The 25,195-nt window shown below is 40.1% G+C and overlaps 1 protein-coding gene across 6 annotated transcripts in view; it reads left to right on the top strand.

Moving 5' to 3' along the window:
• Positions 1-19,773, top strand: part of LOC109200033 (myelin-associated glycoprotein) — a 75,793-nt gene extending 56,020 nt beyond the window's left edge. For 3 of the 6 annotated variants that reach the window (XM_025911291.1, XM_025911290.1, XM_025911292.1), the window contains exons 4-10: positions 16,177-16,470; positions 16,639-16,738; positions 16,848-16,883; positions 16,978-17,010; positions 18,844-18,868; positions 19,021-19,193; positions 19,272-19,773. In XM_025911291.1, the coding sequence (XP_025767076.1) occupies positions 16,177-16,470; positions 16,639-16,738; positions 16,848-16,883; positions 16,978-17,010; positions 18,844-18,868; positions 19,021-19,193; positions 19,272-19,386 (776 nt within the window). In that variant the 3' untranslated portion in view covers positions 19,387-19,773. The remainder of the gene's footprint in view (positions 1-16,176; positions 16,471-16,638; positions 16,739-16,847; positions 16,884-16,977; positions 17,011-18,843; positions 18,869-19,020; positions 19,194-19,271) is intronic. The other 3 variants (XM_025911294.1, XM_025911293.1, XM_025911295.1) reach the window with 1 other exon arrangement.
• The last annotated feature ends 5,422 nt before the right edge of the window (positions 19,774-25,195 follow it).

The following is a 25,195-nucleotide window of genomic DNA, read 5'->3' as shown; positions in this document are numbered from 1 at the left end:
TAACTGCCCATGAACTGAGAAAAGTCAAGCGTGCAGCTGCCAAGATGCCACTTGCCACCAGTTTGGCCATATTTCAGAGCTGCAACATCACTGGAGTGCCCAAAAGCACAAGGTGTGCAATACTCAGAGACATGGCCAAGGTAAGAAAGGCTGAAAGACGACCACCACTGAACAAGACACACAAGCTGAAACGTCAAGACTGGGCCAAGAAATATCTCAAGACTGATTTTTCTAAGGTTTTATGGACTGATGAAATGAGAGTGAGTCTTGATGGGCCAGATGGATGGGCCCGTGGCTGGATTGGTAAAGGGCAGAGAGCTCCAGTCCGACTCAGACGCCAGCAAGGTGGAGGTGGAGTACTGGTTTGGGCTGGTATCATCAAAGATGAGCTTGTGGGGCCTTTTCGGGTTGAGGATGGAGTCAAGCTCAACTCCCAGTCCTACTGCCAGTTTCTGGAAGACACCTTCTTCAAGCAGTGGTACAGGAAGAAGTCTGCATCCTTCAAGAAAAACATGATTTTCATGCAGGACAATGCTCCATCACACGCGTCCAAGTACTCCACAGCGTGGCTGGCAAGAAAGGGTATAAAAGAAGAAAAACTAATGACATGGCCTCCTTGTTCACCTGATCTGAACCCCATTGAGAACCTGTGGTCCATCATCAAATGTGAGATTTACAAGGAGGGAAAACAGTACACCTCTCTGAACAGTGTCTGGGAGGCTGTGGTTGCTGCTGCACGCAATGTTGATGGTGAACAGATCAAAACACTGACAGAATCCATGGATGGCAGGCTTTTGAGTGTCCTTGCAAAGAAAGGTGGCTATATTGGTCGCTGATTTGTTTTTGTTTTGTTTTTGAATGTCAGAAATGTATATTTGTGAATGTGGAGATGTTATATTGGTTTCACTGGTAGAAATAAATAATTGAAATGGGTATATATTTGTTTTTTGTTAAGTTGCCTAATAATTATGCACAGTAATAGTCACCTGCACACACAGATATCCCCCTAAAATAGCTAAAACTAAAAACTACTTCCAAAAACATTCAGCTTTGATATTAATGAGTTTTTTGGGTTCATTGAGAACATGGTTGTTGTTCAATAATAAAATTATTCCTCAAAAATACAACTTGCCTAATAATTCTGCACTCTCTGTATAATACAAACATTGTTCTGTCTGTACTCTGTCTGTAAAAGTGTCTATCCTGGTTCTGTGTGGCCTGATGTTTGTGTGTGTGTGGGGGGGGATGACAGAGGTAGGTATTTGGTTGTACATGTGTTTTGTTTTTGTTTTTCTCTTTTGCTCCTGCTTTCCCACAAAAGGTTCCAGCACTGTTAGATTACAAGCAGCTATACCTGCCTGCACAGTTCAACCTCTGTTTTGCAGGACATATTCTGTCATGGTCCTGGGTCTGCGACCCAGTGTTTTATGTTGTTTATTATTAATAGTCTTTGCTTTTGTGCTGTTTAGAGTTCTTAGTCTTTTGGTTTCTGTGTTCCATGTTTGCTCTGTAACCCCCCCGTCAAGTCTGTGTCTGTATTATATTTCCTGTTTTACTCTGACAGTCTGTGTCGAATGTTAATATTTCTAGTTTTGCTTCCCTTGTCTCGTCCTGCCTAATCTCTCCCAGCTGTGCTCTCCTTCTGTCTCATTTCCCTCATTATCCTTCAGTGTATTTCAGCCCTGTGTTTCTCTTTGTTAGTGTTGCATCCTCCCTCATAGCTGTGCGATTCTCCCTGTGTTTTCATGTATGATTTATTATTAGTTTTCCCAGTTAAGTGTTGTTCTTTGTTTCCCTTCCACGTCTGCAATAAAGCAGTGCTTTTGAGTTCACGTTTGTCTCGATGAGTCTTGCGTTTGGGTCCTTCTCTTGCTTGTACACAGCCGTTTTGTGACAGTATTCTATATTTTCCTTCTTTCTACCTTCTATTCTTGGTGCAAATCACAGTTGGGACTCAGCAAATGAATAGCTTTCCATGTGCTGCTCCTTATCAGCAACATGATGAAAACTTGTGGCCATAGTATACAGTGTACAGTATTCTGGAACTTTTTTGTTACATTCTTACCCTTACAACCACTTTCTTTTGCCCTGCTAATATTCAGTTTTAGTTTTTTTCCGATAGGTTTGTTTTGTTTTTTTTTAATTTGTTGACTTATTATTCCAAGCGCTGCCACTGATCTTTGCGTTTTATTATCTCATAACACTTGTTTAATCAGCTACCATCTCTCCTAAGAAGTTTTTAATTCCTGCAGTCTCAAATCCACACAGCCCTGCCCTCCAGCACTATTAGCAGCAGGAGCAGCAGCAACCCCTCAACAGCAGTTGCACCCCATCAAGTAAAACATAAGCAGCGTTTGCTTTGCATTGTCCCCACCTGATGACAGTGATATAGTATGATGTGATTCTGTATTACATTCTTGATCAATGTGGGTTGTTGTTATTCAGCTTTGTTCTATGTACCCCTTTTTAACATTGAGCACCTGCCCCTTCACACATCTCTGCACAGCCCTGCTTCTGAGCAGGGCTGTGCAGAGATGGCTTTTCCACTTAATAGAGGGCCCGGTGGCGCCAGTGTCCGGCAGCCTCGCCTCTGTCAGTGCGCCCCAGGGTGGCTGTGGCTACAATGTAGCTTGCCATCACCAGTGTGTGAATGGGTGGATGACTGAATGTGTAAAGCGCTTTGGGGTCCTTAGGGACTAGTAAAGCGCTATACAAATGCAGGCCATTTACCATTTACCATTTAATAATAAACACCTTCATTTATAAGTGCAATTTGTGTGTACTTGTGTTATCTTTGTCTAATATTTAAATTTGTTTGATCATCTGGAACATTTAAGTCTGGCAAACATAAGATAAAAAAAGGGAAATCAGAAGGGGACAAACACTTTTCACACCACTCTCTGTTTGTGTCACAAAGGACATTCAGTGTAAAAGTCTGCCAAATCAAATATAAAGAGCTACTTGTGTTTAGTAGTCAGTCAAAACAGCTTTATTTAAATCTCATGGCTTAGTTTTATGTGTTCCTTTTCTTTTTATGTAATATAAATACTTATGGCAACATGAAAATAAATTACAAGACTGAAAGAAGATTTCTTCTAGAGGACCAGGTACAAAATATTTTTGTTTAGAGCCACTTTATAGTCCTTCTCTGAGTGTGCACTCAGGTTCTCCAGTGTTCTGAGTATGTGACTTATGTGGTTATGTATTGATCACATAAAGCATATGGGACCATTTCATAGATGAATACCACTGTTTCTTTGGCTTGATGTGTATCAGGACATACAAAGCTGTTTTATCTTAAAATAATAACCTTGAGGTCATTCTTCCTTTTTTGGTTAGGGTGCTGAAGTCTTTTTTGATAACTGAGTGACTTTAAATTTCAGCTTTCACACAACAGTGCATCACTGGGCTCACAGTAATTTCCCCACTTGCTTGCAGAAATAGAGTGTTTATTTGTGATGGCCTTATCAGAAGCAGGCATTTAACACAATAAATGAGAAAAAAATGTATATTCAGCATATTAATATATTTTACAATGAGTTCAGATGTTTTCAAATTTATTTTAAAATCACATAGAAAAGTAATTGTTGGCCTTGTAGTGGCAGAAGAAACTCTACAAACTGTATCTGGATATATTTACTGATGGATGTCAGCTGATAAAAAGCAAGTTCCTCCTTTGCCTCTGAGTTAATTTCAGGATATTTTATTTTCATCTTGCTCATTTTCAAAATATCATTGCACCCTCGAAGGTACCTGAATGCACTCTGTTCCTTTAACACAGGAAGAAGCTGCCCTTATGCTTTTGTCAGATTTTAGGAATTTACCCACACAGAACCACGCCTAGCTCTTGCGCAGTGAACCAGTCACTTCCTGTGGATACACAGTAAGCCGTTAAAATCAAAAATAGCTCACTGGTTCAAATGTGCCATTTCAGAATGGCAGGAAGACAAGTTGAATACAATATATGTCTTTAAAGTAGACATTGAATTGAATCCAAACAAGTGAAAAGTTAAACTGAGTTTGTGTCTGTTTCTGGGCAACACGTTCTCATCCCAAAATGTAACATATTACGCTATGTGACAAATCATCGGTATGTTACGCTTTCGGCCACCCAGCACGTCTCTATGTTGCGCGTTCGGAAACATGAGAACTGTTTGGACTGAATCTACACATTTACATTTAATTTACTTTCTCATCATGAATTGCATCATTCTATTGGATTCCAGCGTATCATAAGGAAACACGGAAGATTACTTTTCGCGTTCCTATGAGACGCCTTATGACGTGACAAATCGTCGGTATGTCATGCGTCATTTGGAGTTTGGATTATCTGAAAAGTTTTAACTATATTATTATTATTATTATTATTATTATTATGCCATCCATTTTCTTCTGCTCATCTACTTTAGGCCTATCCCAGCTGGGGTATAGAGGTGGGGTGCAAACTGTACAGTTCACCAGTCTATCAGAGGGCTAACATAGAGAGACAGACAGCCATTTGAACTCACATTCACACCTAAAGTCAATTTTAGAATCACCAATTAGCCTAACATGCAGGTCTTTAGACTGTGGAAGGAAGGCACAGAACTCGCATGGGTACACGGAGGGCATGTACCTGTACACACAAAGGCCCTGGCCAGTGACTGGATTTGAAACTAATGTGGTGGGTAACAGTGCATACCAATAACTGTTAAGGTTGGCTGTGTGGCAGGCTGGCAAGGAGGAGTGGTGGACCCAAAGTGCAGACTCAGACTCAAGGGATGAACTCAAAATACTCAGCTTTATTTGCTGGCACAGGGAAACAAGCATGCAAAGCAAACTAAACTAAACTGGGAAACAACATAAACTCACGGGAACCACAGGGAGCCCCACACAGCATGGGGGACGACGCGACACTGACTCAAAGAAACACAGGGTTTAAGTACACTGGGAAGTAACGAGGGGAATGAGACACAGAAGGAGGGCACAGCTGGGAGAAATCAGAACTAACGAGACAAGGAAGCAAAGCAGGACACATTCACATAAGACCCGGAGCTTCAAAGTAAAACAGGAAGTAACACAGACTGAACTTACAGACACAGACTCACAGGCAAGCACTACAGAGGGAACAGAGGTGGGAACAGGGCAGACACAGACACTGACTGGATACGGGGATATAGCGGACAGGGGAGACAGCAACTAAGGATTACACAGAGACAAACCATAAGACATAACTCTAACAAAAACCCAAAGACTAGAAATTATAAATAATATAATAAACCCCAAAATCCTGGGTCAACGACCCAGGCATCCTAACAATAACTGTCCCACCCATTGTTATTTATTAATTTAGAGTTCAGTAAAACACATATAAGGTAAATATATAAAATATAAAATAAAATCCATGTGTTACATATTTAATGTAATGTGCAATATGCTGGTATCTTTATTAGTTTCTGGTAACACTTCTCAGGAATGAGTCTTTGCTCCATGGCACACTGATCTATTCTCCACAGATGTTTGGGTGTTTTACAAATAAGCAATATTTTGAAAGAAATATGGAATCATATTAAGATATCACATCTTACTGGTTGTTAGTTCAACTGGAAAAAGAAAAAAGGTAAAAATTATTGTGGTGAGATAAAGGAAGTGTTCGTGGAGAACTGAAATGAACTAACATGTCACAAAGAAAAGCACATTTTATTTTTAAAAAAACAATTAGAAGGTTGTGCTTCTGTCTGCAGTCAGAGGTAAGTGGGTGGTCCCTTTGAGGGAGATTTGAAAATGAAAAACTGAAAGACTCAGACACACTCCAAAAGTGTTTCGTAGCCCTATATTAATCAGCTGGACAGCAGCAAAATCGGGTAAGATATTTATATATATATTTATATGATTATATGTGTATTAGATTACAGATTACACTATATGCTGAATTTTGTAATATGCAAAATTCTTGAGCCACCCTTCATTTTCTTAATATTTGGCTTCCAAGCTTCCAGATTAATTTTTTTAATTGGTCTTGAAAATATGAGAAAGGAACAAGAAAGCTTACATAAGAGAGTTCAGGCTATGTTGGAGAATAAAGGTGTTAATACCAAATATCAACTTTAAGTTTGTTAGAATTGTAAAAAACAAACAAACAAACAAAAAAACACTTATTTTTGCCATATGTATTGTATTTCCATGTGTTTGTACATGATTTAGTAAATATTTGCATTTATTTCCCATTTTTCTAGAAAACTATAAAGAAATGAAGGGTGGCTCAAGACTGTTGTGCAATACTGTAGCTTTTGTAACTTAGAAAGAATATGACAATACTGAATAATGTCAACGCATGTACAGCTCCTCTGGGATACTGTCAGAGTTGAAGCTCTGACCTGGCGTGTCTGTGAAAGTTTTTTTTTATATACTTTTTTATACTATAGTCACTGCACTGAAGATTCTAAGAACCCTTGATACCTTCTTGCCAAATGGCAAAAAGTTTAAATATATAAAGATAAGGAACTAGTGGGGGTAGTGACGGATTTGCTGCTTTCAAGGAAAAATAAAACAGGTAATGACAAGGCAGTGACAAAATACGGAGAGTATATATAGTAATACATATGAAAATCTTAATTATTTGATTTTCATATGAATATATTTTTCAACTTGCTTCACTTTTGACAGCTAATTTGTTCAGTTTATTTATTTTTTCAGTGTATTACACAAAGAAGAAGCATGGACAAAGAGACAAAGTTTATGATAACTTATCTGCTTTTTACAGGTAATGAGCCAGCTTTTTATTTACAATTGTTTTATAAGTGCTCTATACCTTTATAAATGACATTCCCTTAATTCTCTTTCAGTCATCTTTAGCTCCGTGTCCAGTGATGAATGGAAGGCCACTGTTGTAAAAAGCATTGACGCTCTGGTTAAATCCTGTGTTGTGGTACCATGTTCATTCTCCCATACTGGAGGAAACCTGCCTACATCCAGACTCAGAGGAATCTGGCATGAAAAAGATGACAAAAAAAAAAAAACATCTATCATGAGGATCCTATACTGATTACGGACAGCTTTAACGACCGAACAAAGATGTTGGGAGAGCTGGGCCAGAACAACTGCAGTTTGGAAATAACTGATGTTAGAAATCATGACAATGGCCCTTTCTGTTTCAGAGTTGAACTAGTGCGAACAGAAAACAATGACCCCACCAAGGACAAGTTCTCCTTTGTTGAAGACTGCGTCGAGTTGAACATGCTCAGTATGTCACCAACTTTCCATGACTTCAAACATCTATACCAGTTTTCCATTAAATCACTTTGCCTCTTACTTTATGTCTGCCTTTTTCATTTTCAGCTGAGCCTCCAACACCTACATTGATCCAACCAATGGCAGCCACTCAAGGAGAGCCCTATGCTGTCATCTGTTCAGTCATGCACACCTGTCCAACCCATGTACCAACACTTACATGGAACTGGAAGACAGAAGGGATCATTGTGTTCCATAGACTAATTCATTCTGGCAACTGGGAGACACAGTCCATCCTGACATTTATTCCTGAGGAGACGGATGACAACAGAGAGTGTCTGTGAAGGTTCTCAGTCATCCAGGTCATCGTAGTCAAAGGAGTTTGCAAAGAAAAGCGTCTGGACTTCTTTAAGTTGCTTGAAGACGTTTCACCTCTCATCCGAGAAGCTTCTTCAGTTCTAAGGTCAAATGGCCGAGAGTCCCAGATTTAAACCCAGTGGGAGTATCCCCCCCAAAGAGGGACAAAGGACCCCCTGGTGATCCTCTAATCACATGAGCCAAGGTGTGAAAACGGGTGTGGGACCTTTCACACCTTGGCTCATGTGATTAGAGGATCACCAGGATTTACCACCAGGATTAGAGGATCACCAAAGGATTTAATGCAAAATATTTGGAATTGTACATCCACACGTTTTCAAACTTTCATTTCTAACTAAATTACTCACGTCCTTCTGATTAAAGGCTTTTAAGTTTTTGATTCTCCACTGACTTCACTGCTAACTTTGCGAGCACAAATGCCTCAATGGTCTCACAGTCATTTTAAGCAACAGGGCAGATTTATTTTTGTTGGTGGTTTTGATATTAAATTTAAAATGATATCTCATTTTCTGTTCTTGTTTTTCTGTGGTTTCATCAGGGGACGACACTGAAGGTGAGATAAGATAAATGAATGCTGTTTTAATATGCACTTCATTATGTTATTACTTAATTACTTTTCAGCATTATCTACAGTCAAAATTTTATCATATCTTTACACAAACAAAGAGTTGAGTTAGGTTTGCAGGCGTCTTCCTTGAAGTGGTCGATTTTACTTCCCCCTAGTTTCAAAAGTCTTAGAAACTAATGTAGAGTTAGAGACACATTATGCATTTTGTTTTTCTTTTTAGTTGTTTTTCAGTTTTTGAAAGTTCCTTGTGTGCCATGTTTTGTTTTCCTTCCCATCTTTGAAGGCTTCCAGCCTACTTGTTCAAAGGATAGAAACAGAATAGTCCTGTTCCCTTCTGTTTCTGTATCTTGTTCCTTTGCTTGAACTTAAAATCGCACATATATACTTCAAACCTATATTTTCTTATTTTTCAGTCAATGAAATGAAATCAAGAAGGGGACCAAATTCAAATGGTTACATTCTTCTTCCCATTTGCATATCAGCTTCAGGAAAAATAAATGAATAATAGGAAAATTGTAAAAAAAATACAAAAATTTTATATAAAAAGCTATAAGAAAAAAGGAAGAGAGGAACAGCTTTTTCTTCAATAATTAGCTTCTACCCTTTTTCATTAACTACCGTGATGCTTTCTCTTTGTTTTCATGCTTGAAAGGATGCGCTATCATGTTTGGTTTATGCCAGAAATGTTAACTGAGCATGTAGCAATGTAAGCCCACAACTTCCTGTTTTCTAAATAGATGTATCAGTACTGTAAGCCTATTTTTGAACAATAAATCTTCATCTGTCCTGAGATCGAATTTATTGCTTAAACAATAAAGACCTTCAGTATTCAGTGAAATTTAAATTTAATTTACAATTACATAATATTCAACAGTGAGTAAAGTACCTTTTTTATTCAGATCAAATACAATATGAATACAGTGTGTGTTGCATATTACTGTTAAACTGAGGAAGAACTCAAATAATAAGAAACCTGGTCCCTGTGGTGGTAGACAAACAGAAGAAGACGGCCGTAGTGATAGATGTAGCGGTTCCCAATGACAGCAACATCAAGAAGAAGGAACAGCTCAAGAAATAACAAGGACTCAGAGAAGAGCTCGAGAAAATGTGGAGCGTGAAGGTAACAGTGGTCCCAGTGGTAATCGGAGCACTAGGTGTGATGACTCCCAAACTAGGCAAGTGGCTCCAGCAGATCCCAGGAGCAACATCGGAGATCTCTGTCCAGAAGAGCGCAGTCCTGGGAACAGCTAAGATACTGCGCAGGACCCTCAACCTCCCAGGCCTCTGTTAGAGGACCCGAGCTTGAAGGATAGACGGCCCGCAGGGGCGAGTGGGGATATATGTATATATATATATATATATATATATATATATATATATATATATATATATATACATATATATACAGGGGAAGCGTCTGCCTCCCCTGCAGTGGCACTGCAGACCACGCCCTGCCACACACTGTTACACAGACTAAGGAACAGTACACACACACACAGGGTTCTGGGCTGCAATTTAAGTGTACTTTGTAAAAATTATTTTGTTTTTACCCTTCCCAGGCTGATGTTTCCCACCCAGCTCCTGCTCTGTCTGGGAAAATAATTCCCTAGGTCCTTTTTGGCACCAACAACTGGTTCTGCTCATCCTGTGTGCAAGTGTCACAACTCACAAGATATAATTTTCAGGTTGTGTAGCAAAAGACTGGACCCAGTCACTTACTGAATGATAATGGTAAGGTTAATTACATTTAAAAAAACAACAAAGTGTAAACAGTTCCCAATGAATCGTGAATCGCTCCATGGCGACAATCTCAGCTCCCGCTGCAAATAATCAGTTTCTGACACAAATTCTCCACAGCTCCCAAATAAATATTTAGAATCGCTTACAGGACCCTCCAACACTCTCCGGGGTTTCCTGAGCACAACAAATCACAGCAATTATTTTCCTTCATCTTCACAAGATATCAAACAATTTCACCTCTTGCATCAGTCAGAGAACCACTGACTATTGTCACTCGACAATCCAGTGCTGACTGAAGCCCAGCCATTTGGTTAAATAGTGCGCTTGTGATGGGTTCATTATCAGCAGGTGTGGGTGTCTTCAAAGAGGGAACCTCTCAGGCCCCGATGCTGCACAAAGACTAGGATACAGGCAAACACACACAAACACACAGATAGGGGAGGGAGAGACAGGGAGCTGTAGGGAAACAAACAGAAATGGCAGGTTCAGCCACCAAGGTCAGAGGGACCGTGACAATACAGTTACAATATTATAACTGATAACTGAAAATATATCAGCTTACAACTACTTATAATCATTACAAAATGCAGAAGCCGTAGTGCTACGTCAGGGCACACCACTTGACCATCAGTTTTTATCAATTGGTCAAACACATGGATACAATTATATCTGCCCCTAGGATTCATTGGCTGGTGACATTTGCCATTCCTCTCGGCAGCCTCTCCATAAATACTCCACCCTCCATTGGGCCGGGTGGCATAGCAGGCTGGAACAGCTTTTCCTATCCAGCATGTCAAAGAGCTGACAAGGCTGCACCAGTGTACTGTGATGTTTCACCAACATGTGCCAGATGCTGTTCCTGCCATCCATGTTGACATTACCAGAGACAGCCCCTGCCAGAACAGGAACTAAGACTCTAAAAATCTGTGCCTGTTTTTTGATGGTTTCTATTTATTAATGAATATTAGGGGCAAATTATGACTTTTTACATTTTGTATGTCTTCTTATCTTTACTAGCCACTCTCTAAATCACACTCTAACTGCAATTAAGAAACCAAAATTCTTAGACATTGTTGATTCTGTGACTTTATAAAATCCTCTAGGTAAAGGTTGACTTAATTTCCTGATTTATTCTATAATCTCTGGTCTTTCTGTACTTCCCTCCGTTCATTTGCTGCCATTGTCCATTCTAATTGATTGTAATTCATTGTTTATACTTTATGCCTTTGACTCAGTATTTTGAATTTTTTATGTACTTATAATAAATAGTCTTTAAATTCACAAATTAATTATTTTCTTGTTCCTGAGTATATTATGTTTAAGTAACCCTGAGTTTGTTAGTTATAGCTCTTGATTTCTTGTTATATGTTAGTTCTTCTTTTTGTCTTCAGTCTGTCCTCGTCTCTGTGTCCTGTCGTCAGTAGAATTATACTGTGTAGCATCCGATTGATATGTGAGGAATACTTATGTAATAGGATAACAAACATCTCATATCAAATAATTAAACTATAAATAGCAGGACACTGAATTTACTGAATAGCTGGATGAACATGAAAAATATTTCTTTCAATTTTAGATTCACATATCCAGCTCATTTTCTTCTTAAAGTGTAACTCGCTGATGCATCACCACAGATCATCGTTAAGAGTTGTAACCCGCGTGTGTAGTGTTAAATAGGGGCTGCCAAACAGAATCTTGCACAGGGCCTCAAAAAAGTTAGAAACGGCCCTGTCCCATTTCCAGTGAAGGCTTTTTTGTATCCGCCATCTTATCCTGGTCATGTTTTTGTATGTTAGTAAGACACTGTCCTTCTTTCTAGTATTCCAGTGAAGTGGGTGGTTCCAGCTTGAAGGATTGAAAATCCTCCTGAAAGAGTCAGAGATGATGTCAAAGCGATTTGCAGAGACAAACAACTGAGGATAAGCAGGTAAAACAGCACTGTAATGATAATAGAATAGATCAGAGTATGAACTGTGGGGTACCTTTGTGTTTAAGTTTTGTGCTGAGGTTGAAAGTGACCACCTCGATCATGAGCAGTAGCGGTCTGTCGTGATGAAGCGAGAGTTGAGCCGAAAGGCGACACTTTCAGTCTACATGTTAGCCATGCTCGGACCAAGGCAGGGCTGGACTGGTAATCTGGCAAACCGGGCATTTTCCCGGTGGACAGGCGCACTTTGGGGCTGATGGACCGGCCATGAAGCACTGGCAGCAGCCCGTTCCTTCATTTTCACAAATCAAATTTCTCACGCAGCTTGTAGAAAAAAGGTTTAGTTTGGAATAAAGTGGAGAGAAAGGTTTAGGGAATTTTTCACGTCACTGCGAGCCGATTTAAGCCTAAACAGTAACACATGATACGCAGTCCTGTTTGTTTATTAATCACCAGGGGATGTCGCATAAAAGGAGATCAAAAAGGCAAAACCGTGTGCCGTAGCCAGGGGTTAAAGTCGGTTTTGTTTGTTTGTTTGTTTGTTTGTTTGTTTTCGGTATTGTTGAAGTTCATTCTTTTCGGGACTCGCACAGCAATAAGCATTTCACTGCATGTCGGACTGTGTATTATTGTAAATGTCACAAATAAAATTTGAATTTGAGCTAGCGCTACAAAAGAGTAGCGAGCATAAAGGATGTTTAAGTTGCAGGTAATTTCAAGTGCAACAAACATCCGAAAACACACAAACTGTGTGTGTGCTAGCGTCCCTGGGTCGTTTACAGTGTTTGTTGTTAATAGAGTTTTGAGTCTTGTTTGTTCATTATTATGTTGTTTGTGTTATGTTTACTAGTTCTGCTTGCTTGTGCTTTTAGTTTATCAGTATTTCTATTGTAGGTTGTCTTTGTTGTTAATCGGTCCTGTCCATGTCTTTGTTTTGTCTCTGTTTCCCTGAAGGTAAGGACTCCTCGGTGGGATTTGATAAACTGGAAATTTAAAGCTTGCAGGTAAGTCCTCATGTTTTTAAATCAGATCAGGTCTGTAGAATTTTTTTTTTTTTTTTTTAACTATGTACAGCACTTTGGTCAACCTGTGTTGTTTTTAAATACGCTTATAAATAAATTGATTGATAGATTGAATGACATTATGTTTTTTATATTGTGAAACCTGCTGCAAAATGAGCTAGACTAACTGTGTTATTTAAAGGTCCAATGAATATACTCTACAGGTAATGCAGGATAAACAGGTAGGGCTGCCACGATTAGTCAACTAGTCACGATTACTTCGACTATCAAAATCATCGACGACTAATTTAATAGTCGACGTGTCGTTTGAAGCTTTGTAAGATCCTGGATCCTGAAAGACGCAGGAATAAGTAGTAGGATTTAAGAGTGTAATACTGGACTGAAACAGAAGATGGCAGCAATGCATGTACAAGGATGCCAGCTGCCGTTAAACCCCAAAGAAGAGGAAGCAGTCTCCGGTATCGTAGCTGTGTCCAAATCCTTCAGAGGCCGCATTTATAGGCCGATTATGTGACCGCAATGCAACAAAGGCTGTCCAAATTCGAAGACTCCGACAAATGCAGCCGACAAATGCGACCTTCATTTCCCCAGATTTGAAGGATGGGTCGGGTGTATCCTTCACCCAGCCTATCCCAGAATTCATAGTGCGGCCCAGCCAACTCCAGTTTCCAACAATGGCGGCAGCTACTTAGTTTTAATATTACTCTTTCTGGGTCACAAAATAAACTTTTAAGATATTTCCAGGCGAGAATGTAGCTGTGTAAACTTCAAATATCTGCTCGATTTATCAAGACATCACATATTTGCAAAAGTGCTCCGACGTTTTCGGAGACGAGGGTCACTAGAGCCGATGAGAACAGCGAACTCCCGGCACATCATTTTCAGACCCCCCCACGGGCTTTCGCTACTCGGTTTAACCTCCTAGGACCTGCCGTCCACATATGTGGACATCACATTTTGGGTTATTTAGACCAAAATACTCAATTTTGCTCTACATGGGCCTGATATCCACTTACGAGGACATTATACTGCTACTGTTCTATCAAAATTTTAAACGAATATCCTCATATGTGGCTCTTATTTTTCTTAAAAACAAAAATAAGGTAAAAAAAAAAAAAAACCTGGTAATTCTTTGTTTTTACATTCATCGGGCCTCAATATGCCCAAATATCAAAGTGAAATTAAAAATGCATGTCGTGGAAGAGTTCGGGTCTTAGGAGGTTAAACATGATATATAAGTCACTTAGCTAACTTAAAAATGTTATTGTTTGGCTTTTTTCAGTGTTTGATTTGTTCCTAAATCGGTTTGGCTAAGATTAAAGTTATTGTTTTCACACAGCTGAATAAACATCAAAGGTAAAACTGATTAAACAGAAATGTGAGATGGTAGAATTTACTCCAGTGTCCTGTTATATTTTATATAGCAAGAGGCAGACGGCTAAGTTTATTAAACTCCACCGAGACAATCTGCAAATTTCATTAAAAGTTTAAAAAGCTATCATGTTGTCTTTATTTTTAGTTAGCACATACCTTAAACACTTCAAGCTGTAATCTAATTATATAAGATTATATAATTATATAAGAGTAGATGCATGCTGGTGCAATAAGCTGCACCTTTTACGTCCAATGGATGCTGATCTGATTAGTCGACTAATTGCAAAAATAATCAGTGACTTGTTGACTATCAAAATAATCGTTTGTGGCAGCCCTAGTTAGTATGCTTTACTATGGTGGATTTAAAGTTTAAAAAAACAAAAACAAAAAACGGTGTGTGTGACTGGTGCACAGTGGCCGTCTAGTATAAAAAGTAAACTGTCAGTGTGGAAAATGGAAATCCAGGACACCTCAAGAAGCATTGGCTTACATCTTGAATTCAGGCATATAAATCCACAAAAAGCAGCAGGTCAGCTGATCACAGCCTGTACATTATGAAAATCTACTGGAGCACTCAAAAGAAATTATTGTGAATTGTGCTGAAGAACTATTGCTGAGGAGTACTTAAAGAGATTTCAAGAAAGCTTGCCTAAGGGAGTTCAGGCTGTGTTCAAGAATAAAGATGGTCATACCAAATATTGACGTTAAATTTGTTGCAATTATAAAACTCTATTTTTGCTTTACATATTGTATTTCTAGTTTTGTTTGTATATTTCAATAAACCACTATTTATTTCCCATTTTCCCAGCAACACATAATGAAATGAACGGTGGTCCAACACTTATGCACAGTATTGTAGCCTATGTAATTTACCAAGAAATTCGCGACACTGAATGATGTCAAAGTATTTACAGTACTTCTGGCATGAGCTTCTTTCTATATTTTTTTAAGTCACTGTAATGAAGCCTGAGATGGTGATTGGGGACTTTAGGAACCCCTGATACTTTCTTATGATGGCAAAAACATTAAAGGTAGAAATACAGGGAACCTGGGAAGTGAGAGATTTGCTGCTTTCAGAGACAAATAGTACAGGCAAAATATAAACAGCAATATAATAGTACATGTGAGAATGTTAATTATGCCTGTTTTTAATATAAATGTATTTAAAAAGTTTTCTAATTTCTAAAACTGTGTTGTAATTTCCATGTATTGAAGTGATTTTGGTGCATTTATTTATTTATTTGTATTTTTCTTCATGGAAAAATCCTGCATGGTTTTACAGGACCCCTGGGTAGCATGGACAATGAAGCAAAGTTTATGATAACTTGTCTGCTTTTTGCAGGTAACATAATGAGTCACCTCTTTATGTAAAATTGTTTTACAAACTCTGTATACCTTTATTAGAAATATCAGAGAGGTCATTATTTCAGTGACATTCCCTTAATTCTCTTTCAGCCATCTGTAGCTCCGTGTCCAGTGATGAATGGAAGGCCACTGTTGTAAAAAGCATTGATGCTCTGGTTACATCCTGTGTTGTGGTACCATGTTCATTCTCCCATACTGGAGGAAACCTGCCCTCCTCCAGACTCAGAGCGATGTGGCACTATAAAGGCAAAACACCAGATACTAAAGGAAACAACATCTTTCATAGTGATGCTACACTGATTAAGGACAACTTTAAGGGCCGAACAAAGATTTTGGGAGAGCTGGGTCAGAAAAACTGCACCTTAGAAATAACTCCTGTTAGAAATCATGACAATGGCCCTTTCTGTTTCAGAGTTGAACTAGTGCGAACAGAAGGCAATGAACCCACCAAGGACAAGTTCTCCTTTGTTGAAGACTGCGTCTAGTTGAACATGCTCAGTATGTCACCAACTTTCCATGACTTCAAACATCTATACCAGTTTTCTATTAAATCACTTTGCCTCTTACTTTATGTCTGCCTTTTTCATTTTCAGCTGAGCCTCCAACGCCTACATTGATCCAACCAATGGCAGCCACTCAAGGAGAGCCCTACATTGTCATCTGTTCAGTCATGCACACCTGTCCAACCCATGTACCTACACTTACATGGAACTGGAAGACAGAAGGGATCATTATGTTCCATAGACGAATTCATTCTGGCAACTGGGAGACACAGTCCATCCTGAAATTTATTCCTGAGGAGACGGATGATAACAGAGAGCTGACATGCACGGCTGCATTTAATGGAGGGCTGAAATCATCTGCAACTTTCACACTCGGTGTAAAACGTGAGTAGTTTACTTCCAAATTGTTGTTTCACCTTAACTTTGCATGGTTAAGAAAATGTTAACATCACTATTACAAGTATGTTTAGATAACTGAATGCATTCTGGATGTTGAGGTTGTCTGTATTGTAAAGAAGCAAAAAAACAAACAAATATAAACTCTCTTTCCAGGTATTGAGAACTATAATCACATCATCATTCCTGCTGTAGTGGGGATTGGTACAGCTCTGCTCTTTGGCATCTTCTGCATTTTCATGGCAAAAAAATACAAGTGAGTCATTTTATAGAGAATCAAGCTTTCTGTTAACAAGAAGGAGACATTTTTCCTCTCATCAGTTCTACAGTACGCTCTTTAATATATGTATATTTTTCTGTTTAAGGAACCACATTGCAGAGCTTCAAAATCAAGAAGGAACGTAAGTAGAAAAATATTTTGGATCAGATGCAGTTGGTTTCTGAGCCTGTCATCATATATGATAACAATATAATGATTGTTTTCATTTCTCACAGCATGTGGAACAGGCTTTCCAGATTATCTCGCAGGTGAGAAAAAAAAATCTTTTTTTTTTTTCAATTTACAGTTTGGAGCATTAGATATGCATTTATGCAGGCATTTTGTTTTGTCTTGTTTTTTGTTTATTTGTTTGGTTTTTTTAATCCAATATCTTTTTGGAATTGTACATCCACACAGGTCTTGAGATTATTTAAGTCATTCTGATTAAAGGCCAAAGGGCGTTTTAAGTCTTTGGTACTTCACTCACTTCAGAGATGGTCTAACTTTCCGTGCACAAACGCCTCATTGTCATTGTCTAACAATGATTTCATGTTTTTTTTTTTGTTGGTGGTTTTGATATTAAATGTAAAATACAACCGTTGTAAGAGTTTGGTCCGCATTGCCGGCAATAAGTCGGACTCGTTTCCGGTGGGTGATGGGCTCCGCCAGGGCTGCCCTTTATCACCGATTCTGTTCATAATTTTTATGGACAGGATTTCTAGGCGCAGCCAAGTGGCGGAGGGCTTTCACTTCGGTGGCCTCAGAATCTCATCTCTGCTTTTTGCGGATGATGTGGTTCTGATGGCTTCATCGGGTGGGGGCCTCCAGCTCGCACTGGAACGGTTCGCAGCCGAGTGTGAAGCAGCGGGAATGAGGATCAGCACCTCCAAATCTGAGGCCATGGTTCTCAGCCGGAAAAGGGTGGAGTGCCCACTCCGGGTCGGGGATGAGTTCCTGCCCCAAGTGGAGGAGTTTAAGTATCTCGGGGTCTTGTTCGCGAGTGATGGGAGAAGGGAGCCGGAGATCGACAGACGGATTGGTGCTGCGGCTGCAGTGATGCGGACGCTGCACCGGTCCGTCGTGGTGAAGAGGGAGCTGAGTGTAAAAGCGAAGCTCTCAATTTACCGGTTGATCTACGTCCCGACCCTCACCTATGGCCACGAGCTGTGGGTAGTGACCGAAAGAACGAGATCGCGGATACAAGCGGCAGAAATGAGCTTCCTCCGAAGGGTGGCTGGCCTCTCCCTTAGAGATAGGGTGAGAAGTTCGGCCATCCGGGAGGGGCTCAGAGTAGAGCCGCTGCTCCTCCACATCGAAAGGAGCCAGTTGAGGTGGTTCGGGCATCTGACAAGGATGCCTCCTGGGTGAGGTGTTCCGGGCATGTCCCACCGGGAGGAGGCCCCGGGGCAGACCCAGGACGCGCTGGAGAGATTATATCTCTCGGCTGGCCTGGGAACGCCTTGGTGTTCCCCCGGATGAGCTGGAGGAGGTGGCTGGGGAGAGGGAGGTCTGGGCTTCTCTGCTTAGGCTGCTGCCCCCGCGACCCGACCTCGGATAAAGCGGATGAGGATGGATGGATGGATGGATGTAAAATGATATCTTATGTTCTGTTCTTTTCTGTGTTTTCATCAGGTGAAGATGCTGAAGATGAGATATAACAAATTAATGTCGTTAAATATCCATGTTATGTTATTGCTTGTCTTGTAACTCTTGTCAGCATTATCTACATTCACAATTTTATCATACTCTACATATTTTTAAACATTATAAAAATGAAATGCAAGTAAAAAATTCTGACTGAATAAGTTGTGTTAGGTTTTCAGGAGTCCTTCTGCAGTGGTTTATTTCACTCCCCCCTTATTTCCTCTTAGAAATTAATGTAGATTAAGATACACATTATGCATTTTGTTTTTCTTCTTAGTAGTTTTCGAAAGTTCCTTGTGTCTCATGTTTTGTTTTACTTCCCATCTTTGAAGTTTTCCAGCCTATTGTGTTTTCTCACCTATTCCCGTTCCTTTCTGTTTCTCTCCTTTGTTCCTTTGCTTTAACTTTAAGTCATACATATATATTTTAAACCTGTATTTTCTCTTATTTTTTTTCAGGCAATGGGTGAAATCACTCACAACTCTGAGTAATTAGGCTACAGGCTCTTACGACCAGCGCTCTCAAACACTCATCGCCAGAACGTCAACTAACCCTCGTTAGTGAAGGCTTCACAGACAGAGATCCTCATTATAGTTAAACTCTGTACTAACCTTGTTTTCCTCTGTTCTCAGTAGTCTGTCGGATGCCAGGACCTCACCGACATAAACCTGTCTTCATACAGCCGCTGGTCTGCTCATAGCGTCTCCATTTCACGCACCTGCTTGCCTAACTGCCCAGCTTGCTATGGAATAGTGTTTTCGGCCATTACTCATGCCTCACCCGGACCCTTTGCCTCCCCCTGCACCACGTAAGACTGTTACTAATTACTACCCATCTCTGGATCTACACCTGGAGCTCTTTTTAATCCCTGTCTTCCTCGTTTCAGTGGCTCAGGGAGCCCCGCTTTGCAATCCTCCCTTGCCCTGCAGTACAGGGTTCCTGCTCTGGAAAATACCCAGTGTCGGGTTCCCTGGCTGCTGCCCCTGACGGCAAGAGACTAATTCACTGGACTCTCCCACAGCACAATTCTTGTTCATAGCTCATGGTCACGGTTTACATTGTTGTGCCTTTCTTAGCGCTGTCTAGTTAAATCTTAGTATATACTAGTTCATTGCTTGCCATAGAAATGTTTGAGTTGTTTTCATAGTGTTAGTGTTTGGCGCTCCACAGAAAGTATTGTGAATATTTTCATAGCGTAACTCTAGTGACCTGTGCTCCTCAGTATCATTGAAGTTCATAGTTTATTCTAGCATTTGTTTTTTAATTTCCTCCAGAGGTTATATTAGTGCCTCTCGCTCTTAATTCATGGTTTTTGGTTTTTTGCGATTAACTACTCCCCACTGTGTGTCACACCTTGTTTGCTGCAATAAACAATCGCGTTACATTCACACTCCGCGTCTCGGAGTGTTGTCTGCGCCCGAGTCCATTCCCCTGTGTTGGCCGCCCGGCCGTGACACAAAGTCAAATGGTTACATTATTTTTTTACATTCAATTCAATTTTATTTATATACCGCCAAATCACAACAACAGTCGCCTCAAGGCGCTTTATATTGCACAGTAAATTGTACAATAATAGATACAGAGAAAAACCCAACAATCATATGACCCCCTATGAGCAAGCAATTTGGTGTCAGTGGGAAGGAAAAACTCCCTTTTAACAGGAAGAAACCTCCGACAGAACCAGGCTCAGGGAGGGGCGGGGCCATCTGCTGCGACCGGTTGGGGTGAGAGAAAGAAGACAGGATAAAGACATGCTGTGACACGCTTGCAAAACACAAAGTGAATATGAAAAAGTATCAAAATATAAAGAGGGGAATGGCTTTTTCTCGACAGTTAGCTTCAAGCATTTTTTAATCGACTAATATGATGCTTTCTCTTTGTTTTCATACTTTAAAAGTTGCACTATTGTTTCCCAGAATGTTAACTGCGCATGTATCAATGTAATCCTACCACTTCCTGATTTCTAAAGAGATGTATCAATACTGTAGACCTGTTTTTGAACATTAAATCTTCATTTGTGCTGAGACTGAATTCATTGCTGTTTATTGCTTGAACGGTGAAAACCTTCATTCAGTAAAATTTCGACTTTAACTTCAAACTTACAATTGAATAATATTCAACAGAGAGCAAATGACCTTTTTCATTCAAATAGGTTGTGAATACAGTGTGTGTTGCATGTTACTGTTAAACTGAGGTGAGATCAAATAACAAGATACCTGCTCTGTTATAGGCATATGTGGAACTCTTAACTATGATTTAAGAAAAGGGTTCTAATTATTTTAAGTTTTCTTTTTCACTGGTCACAAAGCTTCATTTATGATTTATTAAAGATATTTAAAGACACAATATATGAATATACATAAAATGTTTGAATGAATTGTTTGTTACCCATCTCAATCATATTTTATGATTTGTAAATGGTAAATGGACTGATTCTTATATAGCGCTCTCCTACTCTCCCAGAGCATTCAAAGAACTTTAACATGACTCATACACGCATTCACACAAGCACTTTCTTCTATGCTTAAGTGCTTTCTGTCTAGCATTCACATATATTCATGCTTTATTTGATTAATGATTCAGTAAAAGGACTAGATGTTACAGTCCCTGATAATGCATTGCTTTAAATGGCGAGAATCTTGAGGGATGGCTGTTATGAGGAAAGGCAGCCCAGAAACTTTACCAGCAGCACACATCATTGTGTGCCTCAACTTTCGGTCTTTTACCCAGGCTAATCTGCCATTTTTGGGGGGGGATTAGAGATCTGATCTAGATTATCATATTAAGATTTGGGACACATCGTCAGTAGTGGACCTTGGATTCATCGAGTGTTTCGGCCATTATCACTAGACACCCTCATCAAGGAGGCCCTGTCAGGGTTGATCAGGCCCTGGAGTGTGTCACTGGTTTATGTTAAATTGTTATTTCTCTTCTTCTTTCTTCTGTTTAGTTTTCTACAGTTTATTTTCTCCTATCTATTCACTGCAACTGAGAAATAATACTGATAGAGAGAAGTAACACAAAAGGGACAAGATAGCAGAGAGGAGAGCCGGAAGTGGGGCGCCCGATCTGGTTTCCCACACCTCCCCGCCGGATCGGGCTGTACGCTCTACCTCCCCACTGCCTCCCAGAAAAGGGAAGAAGAGCAGAGGGGAGAAGAGCGGAATATTTTCTTTTCTCTCGCGGTTAGCTGACTGCCTTAGCTGCCCAAGTGATGTCAGCCCTTTTTAGCTATAGCCAGTGACTGGTCCTCTCACCAGTGTTAGATAATTCCCTCTGATCCCAATCTCTCTAAGCAGTTTTGCTGTTGTACTGGCAACAAAGCCCCTGCACCCCACATCCACCGGACGCACCTTGATCCTCCAGCCTCTGTCCTCAGCCTTAGCTGCCAAGTTGGCATACCGCAGCTTCTTACGCTCAAATGCTTCCTCAATTCCTCCAATGGTACCGTCAGCTCAATGACATATGCAAGTTTTTGGAAGTTAGACCAAAGGACGAGGTCTGGTCACAGAGTAGTTGTTACGATCCCTGTGGGAAAAGAGCAGATTTGGCCTGTAGCACAGATGTGGCTGGGGTCCACTTTTTCCCCATTGCTAGGGTGGGAGCAGTGCCTCTCACTATGGGTCCCGGGAGTCCATGAGTGACATCTCAAGCCTCACTTTTGCACATTTAAACTCCTCTACCAGGCTAGGGTTAGGCAATATCCCGTCGCTATAGAGTCAAACGCTGCTGAGGCATTTGGGAAGTCCGAGCCACCTCTTAACATAGGAGCTCACTAGCCCTTTTTAGTCGATTGGCATAATTGAGTGAGACCTCGTACATTGTCAACGGCCACATGGTTCTTATGAAGGGAAAAATTAAGTGTAGTGATTACTTAATTTTTGGTTAATTGGTGCTACCTGTGTACAGACTCTCTGCAGATGGCTTATGAGTGACAGGATTACTTGTGCTTTGTGAAACCTTTTGTGAGAAATTCATATTTTATAAACACTGTTTATATTTTATAACACGTTTTCTAAACGTATGTTATTAACGCATTTTTATAAACGCATAATCTACCGTAGTTTTCGGGTCATAAGCCGCTACTTTTTTCCCACACTGTGAACACTGCGGCTTATACTGACGTGCGGCTAATGCATATTTTTTTTCATGTGGCCAAAAACATTTTGCCTGGTAACAGTAGACCAATAAAATTGATAAGTAGTATATATATGGTATATATTTTTACCGGTTGTTAAGAGACGTTGTAATGTTGTTTGTGCACTGTTCCGTAAAAAAACCATAAGCAACGTAATTTGTGTGTTACCGATACGTACGTATACTTAAAGGTAGCCGTGTTACAGGTGCCGTTCGAGGAAAAAAAGCATTTGCAGTATGTATTTTTGTATGTTACCATAACGTTTATGTTACCATGTTTATGTTGCCTTACGGATTAAATTAAACGATAAGAATCCTCACTTGTAATATTTCTGTGTAAATATCTCATATTACAAGTGAAACGCATACGGCTTAAAATCCGGTGCGGCCTGTACAAGTACAATATTGGTTTTCTTTCTACAATTAGAGCTTGCGGCTTTTCATCAGGTGCGCTCTGTAGTCCGGGATTTACGGTACTTTCCCAAAAAGTTGATTCTGTTCATTTCGATGTAGCGCTTTCAGTGGGAGAAAAATTTTGTCACTCATCCAATTGACTTCTTCTGTCTCAGCTGACTGCAGAGATTCCCTGACCTTAAAAACAATATATTTGCAAAATGACAGAAACTAGCACCACTGACAAACAATGGGTTGAGGTCAGTTTCATGATCATCAATATGCAAATTGTCATAAACCCTGACCAATGATCATCAGTCAATGGCCATGAGTACCATTCACAGAGAGTTGGGGAATGGCTGCAATCACAGCATTGTAAGATGGTGAAAGATGTACCCTTAACCCCCCTCCTTGGTTCAGAAACAGTGTTCCCCTTTTCCTTGATTCCCCGCTCAAATCAGTGTCCATCCCTGTGCTACTTTGCATTTCCTTCAGTCTTGCCAGTCTGTCATTTCTCTCTGTCTCTGTAGTGCCTGTCTTTGTCTCAGTTCAATTCAGTTTTATTTACACAGCGCCAAATCACAACAACAGTTGTTTCGAAGCGCTTTATAGTGTAAGGTAGACCCTACAATAATGCATACAGAGAAAAACCCAACAATAATATGACCCCCTGTGAGCAAGCAATTTGGCGACAGTGGGAAGGAAAAACTCCCTTTTAACAGGAAGAAACCTCCGGCAGAACCAGGCTCACTTAGGGGCGGCCATCTGCCACGATGGCAAATAGTTGCCATGATAAAAGATCGTCTCAGTGTTGACTTACCTTTTGTTTGTGTCTAGTTTATAGTTTCATGCTTAATTCATAGTCTGTAATCTTTTTGATCTCTCCTTAATTTCCATTATTTAATTTTCCATTATTATTTATCTTTGGCCCTGGTCATGTCTCCATGTCTACTTTTTGCCCTGTCTCTGTGGTTGTCTGGTCTCCCTGTTACACACATGTCTGTGTTTACACAAAATTCAAGTTTATGTGTCTACAATCTGGGTCTGTCTCTAGTTGTTTCCTGTCTTATTTTGGTAGACTCTTGTGTGCATTGTGTTTAGTTCAGCTGCATCACTGTCTGCACCGTATCGGATCGAAGAAGATCATTGGAGCCTCTCTTCCCACCATCACGGGCACTTATAACACCCTCTCCATCCGCAAAGCCACCAGCATTGTGGAGGACCCACACTCTTCACACTCCTGCCTTCTGGAAAGAGGTACCAGAGCATCACTGCCAGACTACGGAACAGTTTCTTCCCCCAAGTTGTCAGACTCCTGAACACTCAGTGACTGGAATGACACACACACATGCGCACCTTCATACACGTCACTACCAAGCACTTATCTGCAGTATCTCTCTCTCTCTCTCACACACACACACACCAAGTTACTCAGCATTTTGCACATTTTCATTGCACTGTCTTGTGTCTGTCTTGTCCTGTTTATTTTTAAAATTTTTGCACATTGCACTTCATGTAGTCCTGTATATGTCATATGTAGCACCAGGGTCTCATTTTACTCTGTACTGTACCACTGTACATGGTTGAAATGACAATAAAAGCCACTTGAACTTGAACTTGATTATTTAAGTCCTTAGTTTCCTTCTGTCTTTTTTTGCAGCCTCCCTATAGGTGTCTGTCCTGTCTGTTTGGTGGTTTCCTGTGTATTTTCTTGGTTAGTGTTTCCAAGAATATGCCCAGTTCTCATTATAGTTTGCCTTTTCTCTTTGCCAAAAGGCAGATTACATGAAGCACCAATCAACAGCTAATTTGGAAGTACTGACATCTGCTGGTCATTTGATGTACAGCACCCCTGCTGTGATATTACATGTGGGCTACATACCAGTCGATATATAAATGCGGAATCAAATTGCAGAATACCCATATGAGGTGCTGTAAAATCCTCTCTGGGATTGATTTAAGATATATGTTATCATTGTGAGATGTTGTATCAAAATGCTCCCTTACTGCTGATGTTTTTCACCTTTTTAGTGGCTCCATAATCTGTTTAAAATCTCTTTGCAATTTCGTGATGAGCCTCAGAATCACCTCAGATCCAGTCTAAGAAAAAAACAAATCGCGGCATTTTAAACAGCTCGAATCACATAACAAGGCAGTCATTTCAGAGAAACGGGGCCTCATTTATCTCTCGACAGCTTCATTTGGACACGCCCCCTTTGCTTAACACAAGCCTCAGGGATTCAGTGTCAGACGTAACATCATTGCCCAGTTCAGTTCCTA

This window comes from Oreochromis niloticus, linkage group LG11, assembly GCF_001858045.2.
Source record: "Oreochromis niloticus isolate F11D_XX linkage group LG11, O_niloticus_UMD_NMBU, whole genome shotgun sequence".
Classification (NCBI taxonomy): Eukaryota; Metazoa; Chordata; class Actinopteri; order Cichliformes; family Cichlidae; genus Oreochromis; species Oreochromis niloticus.
This window is presented reverse-complemented; position numbering and strand designations above follow the sequence as displayed.